We start from the raw sequence: 19591 nt of genomic DNA, 5'->3' as shown, positions 1-19591 counted from the left end.
CAATCTTCTGCATATGGCTATCCAGTTATCCCAGCATCATTTACTGAATAGGAAGTCTTTGCCCCATTGTTTGTTTTTGTCAGCTTTGTTGAAGATCAGATAGCTGTAGGTGTGCAGCTTTATTTCTGGGCTCTCTATTCTGGTCTATGTGTCTGTTTTTGTACCAGTACCATGCTGTTTTGGTTACTGTAGCCCTATAGTATAGTTTGAAGTCAGGTAGCATGATGCCTCCAGCTTTGTGGGGTTTTTGTTTGTTTGTTTGTTTGTTTCTTAGGATTGCCTTGGGTATTTGGGCTCTTTCTTGGTTCCATGTGGATTTTAAAGTATTATTTTCTAGTTCTGTGAATAACGTCATTGGTTGTTTAATAGGAACAGCATTGAATCTACAAATTGCTTTGGGCAGTAGAGCTATTTTAATGACATTGATTCTTCCTATCTATGAGCTTGGGATGTTGTTTCATTTGTTTGTGTCATCTCTGATTTCTTTGAGCAGTGTTTTGTAATTCTCATTGTAAAGATCTTTCACCTCCCTAGTTAGCTGTATTCTTAGGTATTTTATTTTTTTTGTGGCAACTGTGAATGGGATTTTGTTGCTGATTGGGCTCTTGCCTTGACTTTTGTTGGCTTAGGAGTGCTACTGACTTTTGTACATTGATTTTGTATCCTGAGACTTTGCTGAAATTGTTTCTCAGCTGAAGGAGCTCTTCCAGCTTTTATCCATTTGGTATGACGTTGGCTGTGGGTTTGTCAGATATGGCTTTTATTATTTTGAGGTATGTTACTTCCAAACCTAGGTTATTGAGAGTTTTTAACATAAAGGGGTGTTGAATTTTATTGAAAGCCTTTTCTGCATCTATTGAGATAATCATGTAGTTTCTTGTTTAGTTCTGTTTATGTGATGAATCACATTTATTGATTTGCATATGTTGAACCAACCTTGCGTCCCAGGGATAAAGCCCACTTGATTGTGGTAAGCTTTTTGATGTGCTGCTGGTTTCAGTTTGCCAGTATTTTGTTGAGGATTTTTGCATCAACATTCATTAAGAATATTGGCCTAATGTTTTCTTTTTTTGTTTTCTTTTTTTGTTGTGTCTCTGCAAGGTTTTGCTATGAGGATGATGCTGGCCTCATAGAATGTTAGGGAGGAGCCCCTCCTCATTAATTTTTTAGAATACTTTCACCAGGAATGGTATGAGATTTTCTTTGTACATCTGGTAGAATTCAGCTGTGAATCCATCTGATCCTGGGCTTTTTTTGGTTGGTAGGTTATTTATTACTGATTCAATATCAGAGCTTGTTATTGGTCTATACAGAGATTCAATTTCTTCTTGGTTCATTCTTGGGAGGATGTATGTATACAGGAATTTATCCATTTCCTCTAGATTTTCTAGCTTATCTGCATAGATGTGTTTATATTATTATCTGATGGTTATTTGTATTTCTGTGGGGTAAGTGATAATATCCCCTTTGTTGTTTCTGATTGTGTTTGTTTGGGTCTCTTTTCTTCATTAGTCTAGCTAGCCATCTATGTAATTTATTAATTTTTTCAAAAAACCAACTCCTGAATTCACTGATCTTTTGAATGGTTTTTCATGCCTGTGTTTCCTTCCTCTGATTTTTGTTATTTCTTGTCTTCTGCTAGCTTTGGGGTTGGTTTTCTCTTGGTTCTGTAGTTGTTCTATTTGCCAGGTTAGATTGCTAAATTGAGATCTTTCTAACTTTTCAATGTGGGCATTTAGTGGTATGATTTCCCTCTTAACACTGCCTTAGCTGTGTCCCAGAAATTCTGGAACATTTTATCTTTGTTCTCATTAGTTTCCAAAAACTTCTTGATTTCTGCCTTAATTTCATTATTTACCCAAAAGTCATTCTGGAGCAGGTTATTCAATTTCCAAGTAATTGTACTGTTTTGATTGAATTTCTTAGTTTGGATTTCTAAATTTGTTGTGCTATGGTCCGAGAAACTGGATCATATAAAAACCAAGAAACTGGTTTTTATGATTGCTGCTCTTTTGCATTTGCTGAGCAGTGTTTTATTTCTGATTATGTGATCAATGTTAAAGTATGTGCCATGTGGCAATAAGAAGAATGTATATTCTGTTGTTTTGGGATGGAGAGTATTGTAAGTGTCTGTCAGGTCCATTTGATCCAGTGCTGAGTGAGTTCAGGTCCTAAATATCTTTGTTAATTTTCTGCTTTGATGATCTGTTTACAACTGTCAGTGCAATGTTGAGGTATCCCACTATTATTGTGTGGAAGTCTAAGTTGCTTTGAAGGTCTCTCAGAACTTGCTTTATGAATGTGGCTGCTCCTATGTTAGGTGCATGTATATATAGGATAGTTCAGTCTTCTTGAATTGAACTCTTTACCATTATGTAATGCCTTTCTTTGTCTTTTTTTTTTTAATCTTTGTTGATTTAAAGTTTGTTTCGTCTGAAAGTAAGGTTGCTACCCCTGCTTTTTTCTGTTTTCCATTTGGTTGGTAGATTTTTCTCCATGCCTTTATTTTGAGTGTATGGGTGGCATTGCATATGAGATGGGTCTCTTCAAGACGGCATACCAATGGGCCTTGGTTCTTTATTCAGCTGACCATTCTGTGCCTTTTAATTGAGGCATTTAGCCTGTTACCAAAGGATTTTTATTTAGAGATGAAAATGAATGATCAGGAAGTTGCAGTGGAGAGCTATGATAAACAATACTGCCTCTCATAACTGTGGCATGAAAAAGTAATGAATATTTGCATAAAAGAACAAGTGATAAATGCCTGGGAGAAAGGTTTCTATTAAGGACAGAAAATGGAAGCAGCAATGGACAAAGAAGTTGAAGATATGGAGCAATTTATTTTCCTTCAAATAAGAATTTAAACTACGAGTTTTAAGGGCATACTGCCTTAGGCAGAGCTTTCCAACCCTGTTCTAGAAGCATGTTTTAGACATGCCTTGGAGATACTAAGACCTTATAGTTTCCAAAGCCATCCTGAGTTAAACTAAATCCTATTACTTATAGTTGTACTGACACTATGGCCACAATGATGATAATAATATTATGGCATACTCAAACATTTAATTTGGAGCTACTCTTATTTAGTTAGATAAAAAGTTAAATTTCTAAAGAGATTAAAGGTCAAAAAATGAAAATTACTCAGATCCACATTACCCAATAACCTCAGCCTAATAATTGGACTCATGGGAGGTACCTAAGACACAGGACCTCCCTCTTTAAGTGCAGTTAAAAGAACTATAATGTGACATTTGAAGTATACCATTATATTCTACTTATGACACTAACCATTTGGAAAAAGTGGCCAATGAATAAAAGGACACCTAAAAGTTCTCAGGGTGATTTTTCCTCCTTCAGTTCAATCTACCAAGCATTTATTGAGTATCTCTTCTTCTTGACACTGGGCTAGGTACTGAATATCCTGAGATGAACATGACTTGTTATGATAAAAATTATGTTTCATTTTATTGTATTATATTGATTTATTATAAATATATTCTAGTGTTGACAATCACAGAATCTACATCATGGAACTCTCTGAACTCATATCAAACAAGGGTAAAGTAATTTGATTGAAGATTTTGCAAGCTACACTGCCACCTATTTGCTAAAATTCTAAAGGACATTCAGAATAAACCTAAAGGAATTCTAGTTCTATATGATTGGGGGTGCCATTCTCTCTGTGCTTCATTTCACATCTTTAAAATGGAGATGATAATAATACTAACTTCTAGGTTTGTTGAAATAATAAAAAGCATTTTAGCAATGCACTTACAAATGTTAGTTATTGATTTTTGAAAACCAGCCACAGACCTGGACAGTTTGCCTTGCTACAGTCTATTTTACTGACAGTATGAAAACACATCAAAAGTCGACCATTTGACATTTGCACATCATGGCTGAGCAAAGGCTTAAAACCACAGATAAAATGAGGATGTTATGCTTTAACTTGTAATATACAAAAGATGATTTATTAAGTTTCTTTGCTTTCCTTTTATGTCAACAGCTGTATGAAAAAGCCATTGGTCTAAGAAATGTAGAACATCAGCTTTCTGTTGTCTAGCAGGAAACCAGTCAACAGTGGAATAAGGAGGCTTTCTGAAATGTTACTGGGGTGTTGTTGAAACTAAAGTCACGAGCTAACTACATTCTTTAGAATCAGCCTTCAAAGACAGAATTTAAATTGGGCAGTTTCACAAAAAGAGGGAAAGAGGAAATTTGGTGTTTTACAAATTTGGATTAGGACTAATATAGTTAAGATTTAATGTTCATTAAAAGAATAAGTGATAGAATTGGCTAGGGTTCACTCCTGAGTATGAAACACTTTCTCATAAATTTCTGACAATTTTTATTTATTAATGACATAGGATTTATGTTTTTTTCTTTTCTCTCTCAAGTTAGACACACTTGCAAATCATTTAAAGTATTAAAAATTATAACTGTGGCCTCCTCTATCTAATTTTATGAGTCTTGAAAAAGTTTAATGACATTATTTAACATAAGTAAATGTTTTGTTACTTGACCAAAGCAAACATGATTTTTAAGCCCTTAAAGGCATTCAATATCTCCAATATAAATGTCTTTGCAAAGAAAATACCTTTATAATTCTCTAAATCATTAAGCCCCAAAAATGCTTACTAAAAAAGACAAAACATTCACATGATGCAAAAAGAACAGACAGCTACGTGTTATCGTTAATGCTCCATAAGAAAATAGGGTAAACATTGAAATTTCAGAACAGTTTGAATGGGTAATTTCAGTTTGTTTACAGCAGGGCAATTCTTATGTTCAAAGCAAACCTTACAAATAAATCTTGTGTATAAGACAGATACCATTGAAACTGCTCCCTGAAGTCCAGGTACATACTCCCTGGCCTCCAGAAACTAGTGGGAAAGTGATTATTTGAATCCCATTAGTGCCCCAAGGTGGGCCACCAGTGCTTTGGAGTGTGACAGATAGGTTCCAACCATACCTACACCATTAACTGTAGTTACTTACATTCTCTAAAACTTAGTTTTTCCATCTAAAAATTAAGATAAACTTACCTCACAAAGGGGTTGTGTAATTTTAAATAAGTTAATGTACGTAAGGCCTTAATTTCAATTATTTCATGTGATTATAGCAGAGTTCCTGCTCTTTCAGGGGAAGTATATAGTCTAGGAGAACTGTGGGCCATTCACAGTTAGTTTCCCCACCTGTATCTCTATCAATATCTACAGCAGTAAATCTCAAGAAAGGTCTGGCCACTCAGAGTGGCATGTATCCCACTACCCACCAGATGGGAACTCCTGGGTTGGACAGTCATGTGGACAAATAAGAGTGCAGCAGAGATGTTAACATGATGAGTGTGACCGCCTTAACCCAGGCTGGGAGTAGAAGGAGGGATGAAGGATGGTGTGCAGCTTCCTAGGTTATTAACTAGGAGAAACAGTGGTGATATCCTGTAGGAAGAGGTTTCTACAATAATGGCAATGAGGTGGGGCACTGGCCAGAAGACAGGAATGGAAACTGAAAGGGATCTGGAGGTGGAAGTTATGTTGGGAATAGAAAAGACTACAAGCAAAATTTGAATTGAGGATGTTCATTCCTATTGTCATCTCCCAGGAATGCGGTCTAGTAAGGCAAATCCACCAAAGTATTATTGATTTCCCCACGTTGATCACTGACTTGGCCTCAAGTGGTGGGGCCACAGGAACACACAGGTGTCAGGAAATACACCCCTGGCAGAGGTTAATGACTTCCACTTCCAAGGTCTCCCTACTGTCTGCTTGCATTTGACTGTCCTTAGGCTGCAGGTTCTTCAGGCTGAGATATTCTTGTCACTTTCTCCTGGAACAACAGACCCTACATGGCCATTTCTAAACTTTTGTGATCTCCAAGTACAGATGTCTACTAGTTCTTGATTACCTTTTCTTGATATTATTTGAAGTTTGTCTCCTTAGCTAATAAACCCTTTATATTTCTTCTTCGATTAGGTGATCTTTCCAGAAATTTCTTTTTTAAAATATGCTTGTATTCTTACTACTGGAATGCAAATACTTTCTTGATAAACATAAAAAACCATTAGTGAAACTTAAAAAGGAAATGACAAGTTTCAGAAATTCAGATTTAAGTAAAATAAATACAGACATCTGATTCACAAATCTTGAGAAATACAAATACATTTTTGTAGTTGTGACATCGTGGAGAGATATTTACTTACTTACTTACAAATTACTCAGCTTCCTTTTTTCCCAAGAAGTTTGTGTTATTTCTGAATCTAGATGTCCCAATATTCTGAACAAAATAACTGGAAGTTAAGATTTCAATTCTGTCTTCTAATTTATAAGATTCTTGTGAATATGATTTAAGCTTTATTTAAGAAACTCTATAAAAATCACTAGATGAAATACTTTCTGTATAAGCAAACTAAATAATCTCTAGAAGCTGATGAATAGTTTTTTGTATTCTGGGAAAAGGTCTCCCAAGCTTTTCTTGAAATATTGAAACGCTAAACCTGTTCTTAAAAAAAAAAATCATATAAGAAGGCATGCTTTAGAACAGCTAGTTATTGTATGATGGTTAAACTCTTTGATTTTGCAAAAGAAGAACAAAAGGAAGGACTTTATCTACTTTAAACATGTAAAACTACAATAACTAAAACAGAAATAACATATGTTAACGGAGGCTAACTCTCCATTGCCTAGATGAGAATCGTTAACTTAGTGCAGCCTACATTTGGCGAACGTGGAGTAGGTACGATCCTGGCTCCCCAGGCTTACAAACTGAGGGATTTAAAGCAATCTATTACATCTCCCTCAATATTAGTTTTCTCATGTATAAGTTGGTTAATAATTACAATCTGCTTGCAAACAAAATGGGATAATGTTTGTACAATGCCTGGTAAAAATTAAAGATTTAATAAATATTAGCTGTGACAATATTATACATAGTAATTAAGATGAAAAGAAAAAGTTCAAATTAATAAAGAAGGGATGAATTATCAAAAACAAATGACACTAACAAATTGTTTCTTTTATTTATTGAGACAGAGTCTCACTCTGTTGCCCAGGCTGGAGCACAGTGGGGTGATCTCAGCTCACTGCAACCTCCGCCTCCAAGGTTCAAACAGTTCTCCTGTCTCAGCCTCCCAAGTAACTGGGGTTACAGGTGCCTGCCACCATGGCCAGCTAATTTTTTGTATTTTTAGTAGAGATGGGGTTTTGCCATATTGGCCAGGCTGATCGCAAACTCCTGAGCTCAGGTGATCTGTCTGCCTCGGCATCCCAAAGTGCTGGGATTACACGCCCAGTCTCTAACAAATTTTATTTGGAAATACCTTGTTAAACCCTTGCCTCACAATAACCACCAAAATAAACTCAAAATTGATTGAAGAATTCCAAGAGGAAAATGTGAAGTACTTTTAGGTAATATTTGTCTAATATTGGAGAGAAAAAACTGTATAAAATGAATGGAAGAAATTGGAAAGAGAAAAATATAGCTTCTCTGTAATAAAAAAGCTATTATAACATTAAAAGACAAGAGAAAAATTGCTAAAAATTATTTGCCACAATATGAAATGATATGTCATTATTTTTAATACATAATAAATATCAACAAGTCATTAGGAAAATAAACTCTCCGAAAGAAATATGGCCAGGAACACAAAAAAATCATTAAAAACTTTAATAAATATATGTAAAAATTATTTATTAGTGATTAAAGAAATTCACTGGTAAACCAGGAAATCCAACTTCAAGGACAAAAAGTTTCATTTTATATTTATCAACATGATGAAACAATTTTGTGGGATTTTTACTTTTCATTTATAGATTTTAAGAGAATACTTAATTCTGGCAAGAGTTTAGGAGATTCCTGGTAAATATGCCTAATGGCCTTCCTCTGGAATGTATTAAGAACTTTAAAATATTTCGTATACTTTAACCCTTTAAGGACTTTAGCCTGAGGAAAACATTGAGACACTGACTGTGATTTTTGTTCTCCAAAGCATTACTCTCAAGCCTCAAATCTCAGACGCAATCTTAACCAGTGTGTCCCAACACCTTCACATCAAAACAAATAAAGGAAATAATAATATTTGTACAGTACACAGTGAACCCAGAATAGGCTGCTTGCACGGAATGAAAGTTCAACCAGTTACCAGAAGGACTGGAACGCTGAGGTCCCAGCATATCTGTCACCAATCCCAATGATCAGTAGCCTGGGACAAACTATTTGGGAATATCCAACCTAAAAGCCTAACATTAAATCACGTATGGCAACTCAATGTTATGATTTAACACCAAAATTAAAGTCTTAAACTTTTAAAAGGTGAATAATAAGAGGCTACTTGGTCTAATTGGTACTAAAACAGATAAGGCTGCAATAATGCACAGCCATTAGAATTAGACTAATAGATAAGTTTTATGTAAGAATATGCTTATTGCGTTTAGCTTGTAAGATAGATGTAATTTTTTTTTAACTTTCAGAATAACAAAACCATAGTGGGAAAAAAGAATATGCTTATGATGTAATGTAAAGTAAAGAAAAGCAGAATGTAAGGCTTTTTATATTCAATTTTAAAAAGAGTTTAATTTCTGAAAAAGGAATTTTCATTCGATATAACCTAACAGTCAACATCCTTTCAATATAAACATATAAATATAATCATTTTCCAAATGTTCTTTTAATATACATATTAGGTCAACATAATATCAGGAATATAAAGTATTTTTTTGGTTTGTTTGAGTCAGCACACTTTTCAGATTCAGAACACAAATATGGTCACTTTTTACAATAAGCAGAAATATGATCTTGATTAGATGAATGTGGTTAAAAGGTAAAAAAGAACCCTGCAAATGTGTAAGCTTCTGTAGGGAAGCACTCAAAATCCGCCATTTTATGTAATGTATGTAGTTTTCATAGCTGAAGAAGGAGAGGAACATGTAAAGGAAATGCCCTTGTGGGTAATTTCATGTTTTTCCATTTCCACAAGGGATTGGATATTAATGTGTTTCCCAGCACACATCCTGCACAAGTCATAGTCAGAGCTATAAGGCTTTACCTCGAAACACAAACATAATCCATATTACTTTTTTTCTCTTCAGCCCATTTCTACTGCAATCTAATGAAATTTGCAGGAGGTGACAATCACTTTAGTAAAGAATTAGCAATAACTTCAAAATACCGAAAACGTAAAAATATAGTTTCCTTTCTGCTCATCACGTTCAGAACAGACTCATGACTGGGATCTCATGCTATCATACATCTCCTTGGGTATTATTTGCCTAGAAATTAATTATACTTGCTCTGCATCAATGTATATTAGGCCACACTCCCTTCCCATTATTTAAAAAATTAAAGGCAGAATTTAACTGATACCACAAAATAATGTCATACTTTTATTAATGGAGAAACAGTAAAATTATGTAAAGGGATTGAATTAATTACCAAAACCATAATCAATGTTTAAACATTTATTAGATCACACTTTATCATCTCAGGCCATTTTTTCCCTATGCAAATGTAACATTTAGAAGTTACATTTTCAAACTCATAGATGTTTTAAAAAATAATATTTGCATAGGTCTGGGCAAATATTTTCATCCTTAACATGTCAGAAATCAACAGACCTGAAATGTCAAAAGGAAAAATCCCACCAGATCCCAAAATTTGGTTAGATAACTTGCCTATTATGGCACTTAATTTTGAGCAGCTTTATTGGCATCTTAGCTGATGAGTCATAAAAGCCAAGGGAAATTCCACAGGCCAGAAGGAAGAAGAAATAGCAAAAACCTTTAGGACTGAGCAAAATATGTACTAGTCACTGTTCTTTAACATAAATTTCATTGCTACAATTAGCCGCCAGCAATTTGCCAACACTATCTTTCAAGGGACAAAATTCATCATAATTTATCACTTCTATTTGGTGAGATTATAATGAACATTCATTTCTTTTTCATTTTGCAAGAGTCCAAGTTGAAATATGTTTAATCTTAATTCCATAAATGCTAGCTGTGTGCCTAGTTTTCCATTATAGATGGACATTGCAAGAAAAATTGCAAGTTGTTCATTAATTCATTCACTCAACTTTGCTTCTATTGCTCAACTATTTAAACCAATTTACATAAAATCACAAACCCTCTAAAATATGTGCAACAATTTATGCACCATAAAATTATACTTGAGTATGAAAAATAATCTGGAACATGTTTTATGGAAACATTTAAAATGTTAAGTTGTGAGTATGATGAAACAGACAAAATGTTTCTGTGGGCAGGGTTGCGTGTACAGTGTAGCAATATTAATAAGAAAGGAGACATAAAGCAGGAATATGTATAGTTAAATACATAATGTAAAGGTCCACTAAAGAACTATTCCTCACCCATGTTTTATACAAGAATTATATGAGTACAATTTTTTATGCTTCCTGTCAAGCCTAAGTGTGATTTTATAATTTTATTTCTTTCAAATGTATAGATTTTTTAAAATTATTTTTGACAAATCTCACCTGGAATCAAATGTATAGATCTTTTTATGCATGCCTTACAACAGAAGAGGTAAAGATCTGGGAAAGAAGAAATGCGATAGAGGAATGAATCTCCAAGAAGACACAGTATTTGGCCTGAAAGTAGTATGTATGTTTCTGGAGAAAAGAAATAAAAGGCATTTGTGCAACTTGCATATTGAGAAATGTCATATGACTTCAGCAGATTGCCAAAGTTTCTTTAAGTCTTAGCAGGCAATGTTCATTGTGTATAATTGAATTCCTCTTTTAACATAATTCCCAAAAGCATCCAGGACTTATTATAAGAGGATTCCACTCTGCTAATTAACATTCAGTCAGTGAATAGAAATACAGGAGGGACTCTGCTGACTTATGTACTGCATTGGCCAAATAAAAAAATTAAAAATTAACAAAAAGTAATCATCTAATTCTTTCTTGTAAAAAGAAATTCATTTAGGAGCAATGCTCTTGCTGTCCAATCTTTCTGAAATTATACATCAGTTGTATGTGTTAGAGAAGATATATGCATAGATGCTTCATCTTCATGTTTTCCAATTATAGTTGTGAAAAGAGTATATTTGCATCTTATCCAAATTCATTATTTTTTAAGTTTCTATCCATGGGACCTTGGGAAATATGGCATATGTGAGAAATTTCAATGTCACACAATCAGATCCAAACTTCACTACTTGTGAGTAGAAGTAGAAAGAATCAGGAAGAGTGAAAAGGGTAAAAGCCATTCATTTGTTCCTACAGCAACAATAAACAGAATGTTGCATATACTAATCAACAAAACACAATGATATGGTTTGGCAGTGTCCCCACTGAAATCTCAACTTGAATTGTATCTCTCAGAATTCCCACATGTTGTTGAAGGGATCCAGGGGGTGGTTATTGAGACATGGGGGCTGGTCTTTCCCATGCTATCCTTGTGATAGTGAATAAGTCTCATGAGATCTGATGGGTTTATCAAAGGTTTCCACTTTTGCTTCTTCCTTATTTTCTCTTGCCACTGCCATGTAAGAAGTGTATTTCACCACCTGCTATCATTCTGTTCCCAGCCTTGGTTACGTTTTTATCAGCAGCGTGAAAACAGACTAATACAGTAAATTGGTACCAGTAGAGTGGGGCATTGCTGAAAAGGTACCTGAAAATGTGGAAGTGACTTTGGAACTGGGTAGGAGGCAGAGGTTGGAACAGTTTGAAGGGCTCAGAAGAAGACAGGAAAATGTGGGAAAGTTTGGAACTTTCTAGACACTTGTTGAATGGCTTTGCCCAAAATGCTGATAGCGACATGGAAAATAAAATTCAGTGTGAGATGGTCTCAGATGGAGAAAAGGAACTTGTTGGGAACTGGAGCAAAGGTGACCCTTGTTATGTTTTAGCTAAGAGACTGGCAGCATTTTGCCCCTGTCCTAGAGATTTGTGGTACTTTGAACTTGAGAGAGATTATTTAGGGTATCTGGAGGAGGAAATTTCAAAGCAGCAAAGCATTGAAGAGGTAACCTGGGTGCTGTTAAAGGCATTCAGTTTTATAAGAGAAGCAGAGCATAAAAGTTTGGAAAATTTTGCAGCCTGACTATGTGATAGAAAATAAAAACCCATTTTCTGGGGAGAAATTCAAGTTGGCTGCAGAAATTTGCATAAGTAGCAAGGATCCTAATGTTAATCCTCAAGACAAAATGTCTCCAGGCCATGTCAGAGAACTTCTCGGCAGCCCCTCCCATCACAGGCCCCACAGACCCAGGAGGATGGGCTAGGCCCAGGGTCCCTATGCTGTGTGCAGCTTAGGGACTTGGTGCCCTGTGTCCCACCTGCTCCAGCCATGGCTGAAAGCGGCTGATGCACAGCTCAGGCTGTGGCTTCAGAGGGTGGAAGCCCCAAGCCTTTGCAGCTTTGTGGTGTTGAGCATGTGGGTGCACAGAAGTCAAGAATTGAGGTTTGGGAACTTCTGCCTAGATTTCGGAAGATATATGGAAACACCTGGATGCCTAGGCAAAAGCTTGCTGCAGGAGCAGGGCCTGCATGCAGAACTTCTGCTAGGGCAGTGCAGAAGGGAAATGTAGGGGTGGAGCCCCCACACAGAGTCCCTACTGGGGCACCACATAGTGGAGCTGTGAGAAGAGGGCCACGGTCCTCCAGATCTGAGAATGGTAGATCCACTGACAGCTTGTGCCATGCTCCTGGAAAAGCCACAGCCACTCAACACCAGCCCATGAAAGCAGCCAGGAGAGAGGGTGTACCCTGCAAAGCCATAAGGGTGGAACTGCCCAAGACCATGGGAACCCACCTCTTGCATCAGTGTGACTTGGACGTGAGACCTGGAGTCAAAGGAGATCATTTTGGAACTTTAAAATTTGACTGCCCCGCTGGATTTTGGACTTGCATGGGCCCTGTAACCCCTTTGTTTTGACCAATTTCTCTCATTTGGAATAGCTGTATTTACCCAATACCTGTATCCCCATTGTATCTAGGAAGTAACTAGCTTGCTTTTGATTTTACAGGCTCATAGACAGAAAGGACTTGCTTTGTCTCAGATGAGACTTTGGACTGTGGACCATCAGATTATTGCTGAAATTAGTTAAGACTTTGGGGGACTGCCGGGAAGGTGTGATGATTGGTTTTGAAATGTGAGGACATGAGATTTGGAGGGGCCAGGGGTGGAATGATATGGTTTGGCTGTGTCCTCACCCAAATCTCAACTTGAATTGTAAATCCCAGAATTCCCGTGTGTTGTGGGAGGGACCCAGAGGGAGGTTATTGAATCATGGGGGCCAATCTTTACTGTGCTATTCTCGTGATAGTGAACAAGTCTCATGAGATCTGAGGTTTATCAGGGGTTTCCGCTTTTGCTTCTTCATTTTCTCTCTCTGCTGCCATGCAAGAAGTGTCTTTCACCTCCCGCCATGATTCTGAGCTCTCCCCACACATGTGGAGCTGTAAGTCCAATTAAACCTCTTTTTCTTCCCAGCCTTGGATATGTTTTTATCGGCAGCATGAAAATGAACTAATACACACAACATCTAGCAAGATTAAAAATAACCAAATTTACCTCCAATCTAGCTCAGCAGACACTTTATCAAGATAATTCCAGAATTACCAGAGTCTCTAACTTTTGGATTAAGCTTGTCACAGATATTTTTTCTTAGACATATACATTTTTCCCTTTTGCTTTCTTTCTCAGTAGTTTCCCCATCCCAGGACCTCTTTTCATACTGCTCTTGTTTCTCAGAGTCCTCCAATTCCGAAAAACCTGAGCAAGGCTTATCTCTTATGCTGAAATGTACGGATCCCTTTCTCTCTTGAAAAACTACCTGTTCCGATCTAGTCCCCTCAAACTGTTGCTTTTCACTATCTACTTAATCCGGCGAATAATTCTACCTTTGATATTAGTGACCAGGAATGGTGGCTCAGCCTGTAATCTCAGCACTTTGGGAGGCCGAGGCGGGCGGATCACTTGAGGCTAGGAGTTTAAGTCCAGCCTGACCAACATGGTGAAACCTGGTCTCTACTAAAAATACAAAAATTAGCTGGGTGTGGCGGCGTGCGCCTGTAATCCCAGATACTAGGGAGCCAGAGCCATGAGAATTGCTTGAACCCAGGAGGCGGAGGTCGCAGTGAGATGAGATCACACCACTGCACTCCAGCTTGGGTGACAGAGTGAGACTCCAACTTAAAAAAATAAATAAATAAAAAATAAAAAAAGATATTGGCTACTGATAATAGCCTAATACTTATATCCTTTTCATTACAGGTGTTAACAGTGACTCAGTGCCTAAATACAAATTTGCAAATAAGTACCAATTGTACGGATCCCAACAAGTTCTATGAAAGACAGTTTGGGCACTGGGAACCATGAGTTTTTGTCCTGCCCTGTCTATGTGACCTGGGACAAATCACAAGATCTTTTGGAAGCTCAGTATGCTCATCTGAAGCTAAGTAAGCACTACTTCACAGCAAAGTGGTCAGGATAAAGTGATAAGCCACGGAAATGACAAAATTCAGACACCATTGGTATAAAATATGTGAAGCACTTAATAATTAAAAAGTGCTGTACAAATATGTGATATCATCCTAGTCAATTTTATGTATTTCCCCAAGTAGATAAAACTCTCCGGGAAGAGAATATACCAAAAGCATAACTTTTAGTAAACCCTGGGCATTTTAGGAAACCTTTTTTACAGAAGTCTTTTTAATTTTCTTTTCTACTTTAAGTAAGAAATGATGACCAGTTACATAAAATCTTATGAGAGTCAGATTATAATGAGCTAGTCATTACTGACTAATGAATACAATAACTTAAAAAATTTACAAGGAAAAAAGAAAAAAGGCAGTAAGACATTTACTATCAATGGTCTTTCTTAATTATCTTCATCTTCCCTTAACACCCATATGTTTATTTAATACTTTTACAGCAAAATAGATTTTTTAAGATAAAGGAAGCTCATTCCTGTAATCCCAGCATTTTAGGTGGCCGAGGAAGGAGGATTGCCTGAATCCAGGAGTTCAAGAGCAGCCTGGGCAACATAGCTAGATTCTGTCTCTACAAAAAAATAAAATTTTGCCAGGTGTGTTGGTGCACACCTGTAGTCCCAGCTTCCTGGGAGGCTGAGGTGCTGAGGTGGGAGGAATGCTGGAGCCCAGAAGGTCAAGGCTGCAGTGAGCTGTGATAGCACCACTGAACTCAGCCTGGGCAACAGAGCTAGACTCTGTCTCAAAAAAGAAAAAAAATAAGAAAGCCATAGAAATTATGCAATCCAAAATCATCGACATTAAGTGTTCATCAATCATTGATCTAAAATAATGTATTATATTTATGAAGCTAAGAGGTCATAATCAATACCTGCCTGTTTGGTATTTTCTTTTCATGGTTGTCTTTTTGTTGGTTTACTAAATGGCTTTACCTGACAAATACGGTTTTAACCTGCATAGGCTGTATATATACCAAGAGGCAGTCCAGAAAAGAGAGAGCAGAGAGGGAGAGGGAAATTCCAGAAGAACGACTTGCTTATTTGGAGGAGGATAAAACTTCAAATATAAATGTTGCCTCCACGTCACTTAAATATTCACAAAATATTCAAGAAATATTCCAAGCACAGGGTAAGCCACTAGGAAAAAACAGTTTCCAAGAGTCTGTTCCTCACTTATTAATATACAATATTCAACATGGAAAGTTAGCAAATAGAGACAGCCTGTGTTGAAACTACCTTAAATGGTTTTCAACATTTGTGGCATATTTATATTTGTACAGGATATGACTCAAAATTTGCTTTGAAGTATTTTGTATTTCTTACGGTAATAAAGAAAAAGAGTTTCTTTGTTCCAATTCTTCGTAATATTTAGATAAAGTCACAATTTTCTTCTGGATTTACTAAAAATACTATCCCAAGAAATACTACAGAAGTTTTTTTTAGAAACTCTATATCTAAAATATCATCATTTTAACAAAATTAACTTTTATTTTAACCCATGCTTTCCTCATAATAAAAGCAGCTAGCATCTAGAAATTGTCTGCTTCAGGGTCCTGACATTCATTCATTTATTCATGTATTGTTTTATTCCACTTAATTCCAAAAAGATTTAAATGTGTAATATGATATTAACTGGAATTGGATAATTTTTAATGCAAAATCTAATGAATGTAAATAAAAACAAACAAAGTTGACCTATAACAAACTTTTGCACTGGGGAAGCAGTATGTGAACACAGTGGAAAAAAGCAAAGATCTCTAAGAACCCATTTGAAATCACTCAAGAAAACTTCAGTCAAATAAAGCTAATTTCTTCTTTCTTTGCATTTTTATGTATTATTAAGGAAGCCAAATACTAAAGACAGGATATATCTTGATTGGAGAAAATGATTAGAAGAAGAATCTAATGGTATATGTTTAGGCCTGAGGGACAAATATGGACTTTGTGGAATTCACAGCTGATAAACCTTTGCAAAAAGTGACGAATGACAGATTATTACAACCTGAAGGACAACATAACATCATGAGGTTATGGAGAAATACTAAAGTTAATAAATGGCAGAACATTTCTTAAAAAATAAAATTAATGCAACAGTAGGTAATAATCACCAAATAATATTTTTTCCAACCACATACTTCATTGTACTCTATGTGAGAACATTATTTGGAACCCTAGATTTGGTTGTGGCATAACTCACATGTTACAGGGGACTTGGCAAACAGGATATGTTCAGAGAAAGCATCAAGGTACTGAAATTTTTTGAAACTACACAATGTAAGCATTGGTTAAAAGAATGGACTATGCTTTGACTTAAAAATTTAAGTCTCATTTGGGACATGCTGGTAGCTTCTAATATCTGAACATCAGTTAATTGTAAAAAGGATTAGGTTTAAGCTATCACTCCACGAGTAAAACTAGGACCAATGTTTGTGAGGAATGGAAGACAACATCTAACAAACAGGAATAAACTGTTTCTACAAGAAACAGAAAAGCACTAAAAATATTAAGGATGTACAGTAGAAGGAAAATTGACTAGTCCCCAACTCCTGATATCACTGTTTTTTAACTTTAGGACCTTGGTTTAGTTCCTTAGCTTCTCTGAATTTCTGTTTCCTTATCTATAGGTTAGATATCTCTGCATTAAATAGAGGAGTGAAAATATCCTGTTGAAAATGCCAAGGTAAGAGATGGGAAATGCTGAACTGGATGGTTACCATGGTTTTTTCTATTTCTAAGATTTTACCATTTTACAGTAAAGGAAAATATAATAGTTTTCATCTCATGGTGAGGAATTATTGCTAAACTTTGCATTCAACATACATATATATGTATGTGTGTGTTTCATATTATGGGCCTACTGTGTGTAGGTACTCTTCTAGAGATGTGGAAGTGAAAAAAATGTACAAAAAGTCTTGCCCTGCTAGACCTTATATTATAGTGGAAAGAAATGGACAGTAAAACAAATAAGTAAATTGTATCACACAGTAGAAATCATAAGTACTGTATAAAAAATAAAGAAGGGAAATGCAAAATTTTAAATAGGGTCTGGGAAAATAACATCTGAGCAACGATACATTGATTTTGTCAGTAATTTTAAAAATTAATTTTATTATGAAGTTCATTGGAAAACTTGGTGCCTTTTACGAAATCCTATGATATGAATAATGTTTTAAATCATGTAATCTCGTCACAGAGTGTTATGGGTTGAACTGTGTCCTCCTAAAATTTCATATGTCGAATTCCTAGCCCAAGTACCTCAGAATGCATTTGGAGATAAGGTCTTTAAAGAGGTAATTAAGTTAAAGGAGGTTATTAGGGAGTCCCTCATCCAATATCACTGGTGACATTTGTGATGTATCACTGGTGTTAAGTGCTTAGGACATAGACATGTACAAAGGGAAGAAGCTGTGAAGACTCAGGGAGAAGACATTTATCTACAAGGTAAAAAGGGAGGCCTCAGAAGCAAGCAGCCCTGCCAACACTTTGATCTTTGATTTCTGCCTCCAGAACTTTGAGAAAATAACTTTTTGTTATTTAAGCTACCCAGTCTTTGCTACTTTGTTATGGCAGCCCTAGCAAATTAATACAGAGAATATAGACACATACAAACCCAGTCCAAATATTACATTTAAGATAAAGCGATTGCATTAGCTATTTTTATAGAAACTAAAAAATTTTATGAACTTTAGAATTTGTAAAAAATTTATTTTTATTTAGAATTTATATAGAATTTCAGGTTTTTTCTATTTATTCTTTTAACCTTAAATTGCATTAAAAATCTTAAACCTAATGGTTCTCTCCCAAAATACTGTATTGAAGATATATAGTTTAACAAACATATTATAAGGACTTCACTACTAAGAATAGCATAAGTCACATATAAACTTTCAGGATATGCAAAATATTTGTTTTACTACCAAGGTAAGTATAGTTAAACTTATTGAAGTTTCACATGGCAGCTCATAACCTTTCAGCATGCTCACATGCACAAGCAAGCAGTTAATAACACCAGAACTTCACTTTGCCCATCTAGTTCAAGTCTTCTTCCCCAACTGCTGAAACAACTTAGAACAGCCTAATTAATCAGTAAGAAAGCTGGCTTTATTATATTTTATTTAGATTTTCCTACTAGTAATTTAAATTAGTTTTAGCAATTAAAAAAAATTAGTCAATGAATATACTTACAGGTCCTGTTAGTTTAGATGCTTTCTCAAATCCGTCACCCTCCTCCATTAGTGCTTCTTCAGTCCCAGGCAAGGAATCTATTTTTATTTTTAAAAAATGAATAAATTATACTCACATATTGCTTATTAATTCTCTGATATACAAACCTGTTGTGAGAAGAATAAAATGATGGAATTGGGTGTTGAAAAAATCATAGTGTTTATGAGTTAAAATAGAATGTGAAATAATATTTAGCTTAAAAACAACTTATGAAAAATGATAAGTATTTTTAATTTAGAAGGGCACAATAATGTCAGGAATGGGCAAGAGCCACAGTTATCTTAGTTATACAAATAAAGCAAGATATTTTGGCATATTATCCAGCTAATTGTTGGAACATAATTATATTTAATGCCCTGTTTCTCTTTTATAATTTCATGATTATTTCTTTTATCTATCAATTGTCTCCTTTTGGGGGGTTACACAATTTGAGTAATATTTTGTGCTCTGTCTTTTAGATGGAATGGAACATTCTGAAAAAAGTTCCGAGAAAGGTGCATATTATTAAATGGTGATCGGTTTTCCATTTCAACGTATGAAGGAAGAAGTTGCAATTAGCCTGAATTGAATATATTGAGGGGTGGGTGAGTAGTGGCTTTCAAATATGTGAAAACAATGATGCAACCTTTTTCATATGTCTTCTGACATTATAACAACCACCAGAACAACAAGGATTTCTATGGGTTATAAAGAATTCTGTGATAGGGATAGGTAAATGGAGCAACTAGAAATAATCTATGCTGAAGAATGTCGACTTCCTTAGTTGAGTTTGAACTCCTTCTTTTCAAATTAAAAAAAAAATCAGTTAAGAGAAAGGTATTTTAAACCACTGGATTTAAAAATTAATTTCTTATATTTATTAATACTTGAGGGAGTCATATAAAGCCCTAAATATTTTCCTTTAGCTTTA

General features: G+C 35.4%; 1 protein-coding gene across 5 annotated transcripts in view; it reads right to left on the bottom strand.

Moving 5' to 3' along the window:
- C7H8orf34 (chromosome 7 C8orf34 homolog) overlaps positions 1-19591 on the bottom strand; it is a 485474-nt gene that overhangs the window by 78747 nt on the left and 387136 nt on the right. For all 5 annotated transcript variants that reach the window (XM_034966203.4, XM_034966201.4, XM_034966200.4 and 2 more), the window contains one exon: positions 18643-18719. In XM_034966203.4, the coding sequence (XP_034822094.3) occupies positions 18643-18719 (77 nt within the window). The remainder of the gene's footprint in view (positions 1-18642; positions 18720-19591) is intronic.

This window comes from Pan paniscus, chromosome 7 (genome assembly GCF_029289425.2).
Source record: "Pan paniscus chromosome 7, NHGRI_mPanPan1-v2.0_pri, whole genome shotgun sequence".
Taxonomy (NCBI): Eukaryota; Metazoa; Chordata; class Mammalia; order Primates; family Hominidae; genus Pan; species Pan paniscus.
Note: the sequence above shows the minus strand (reverse complement) of the source record. Positions and strands in the feature narration are given on the sequence as shown.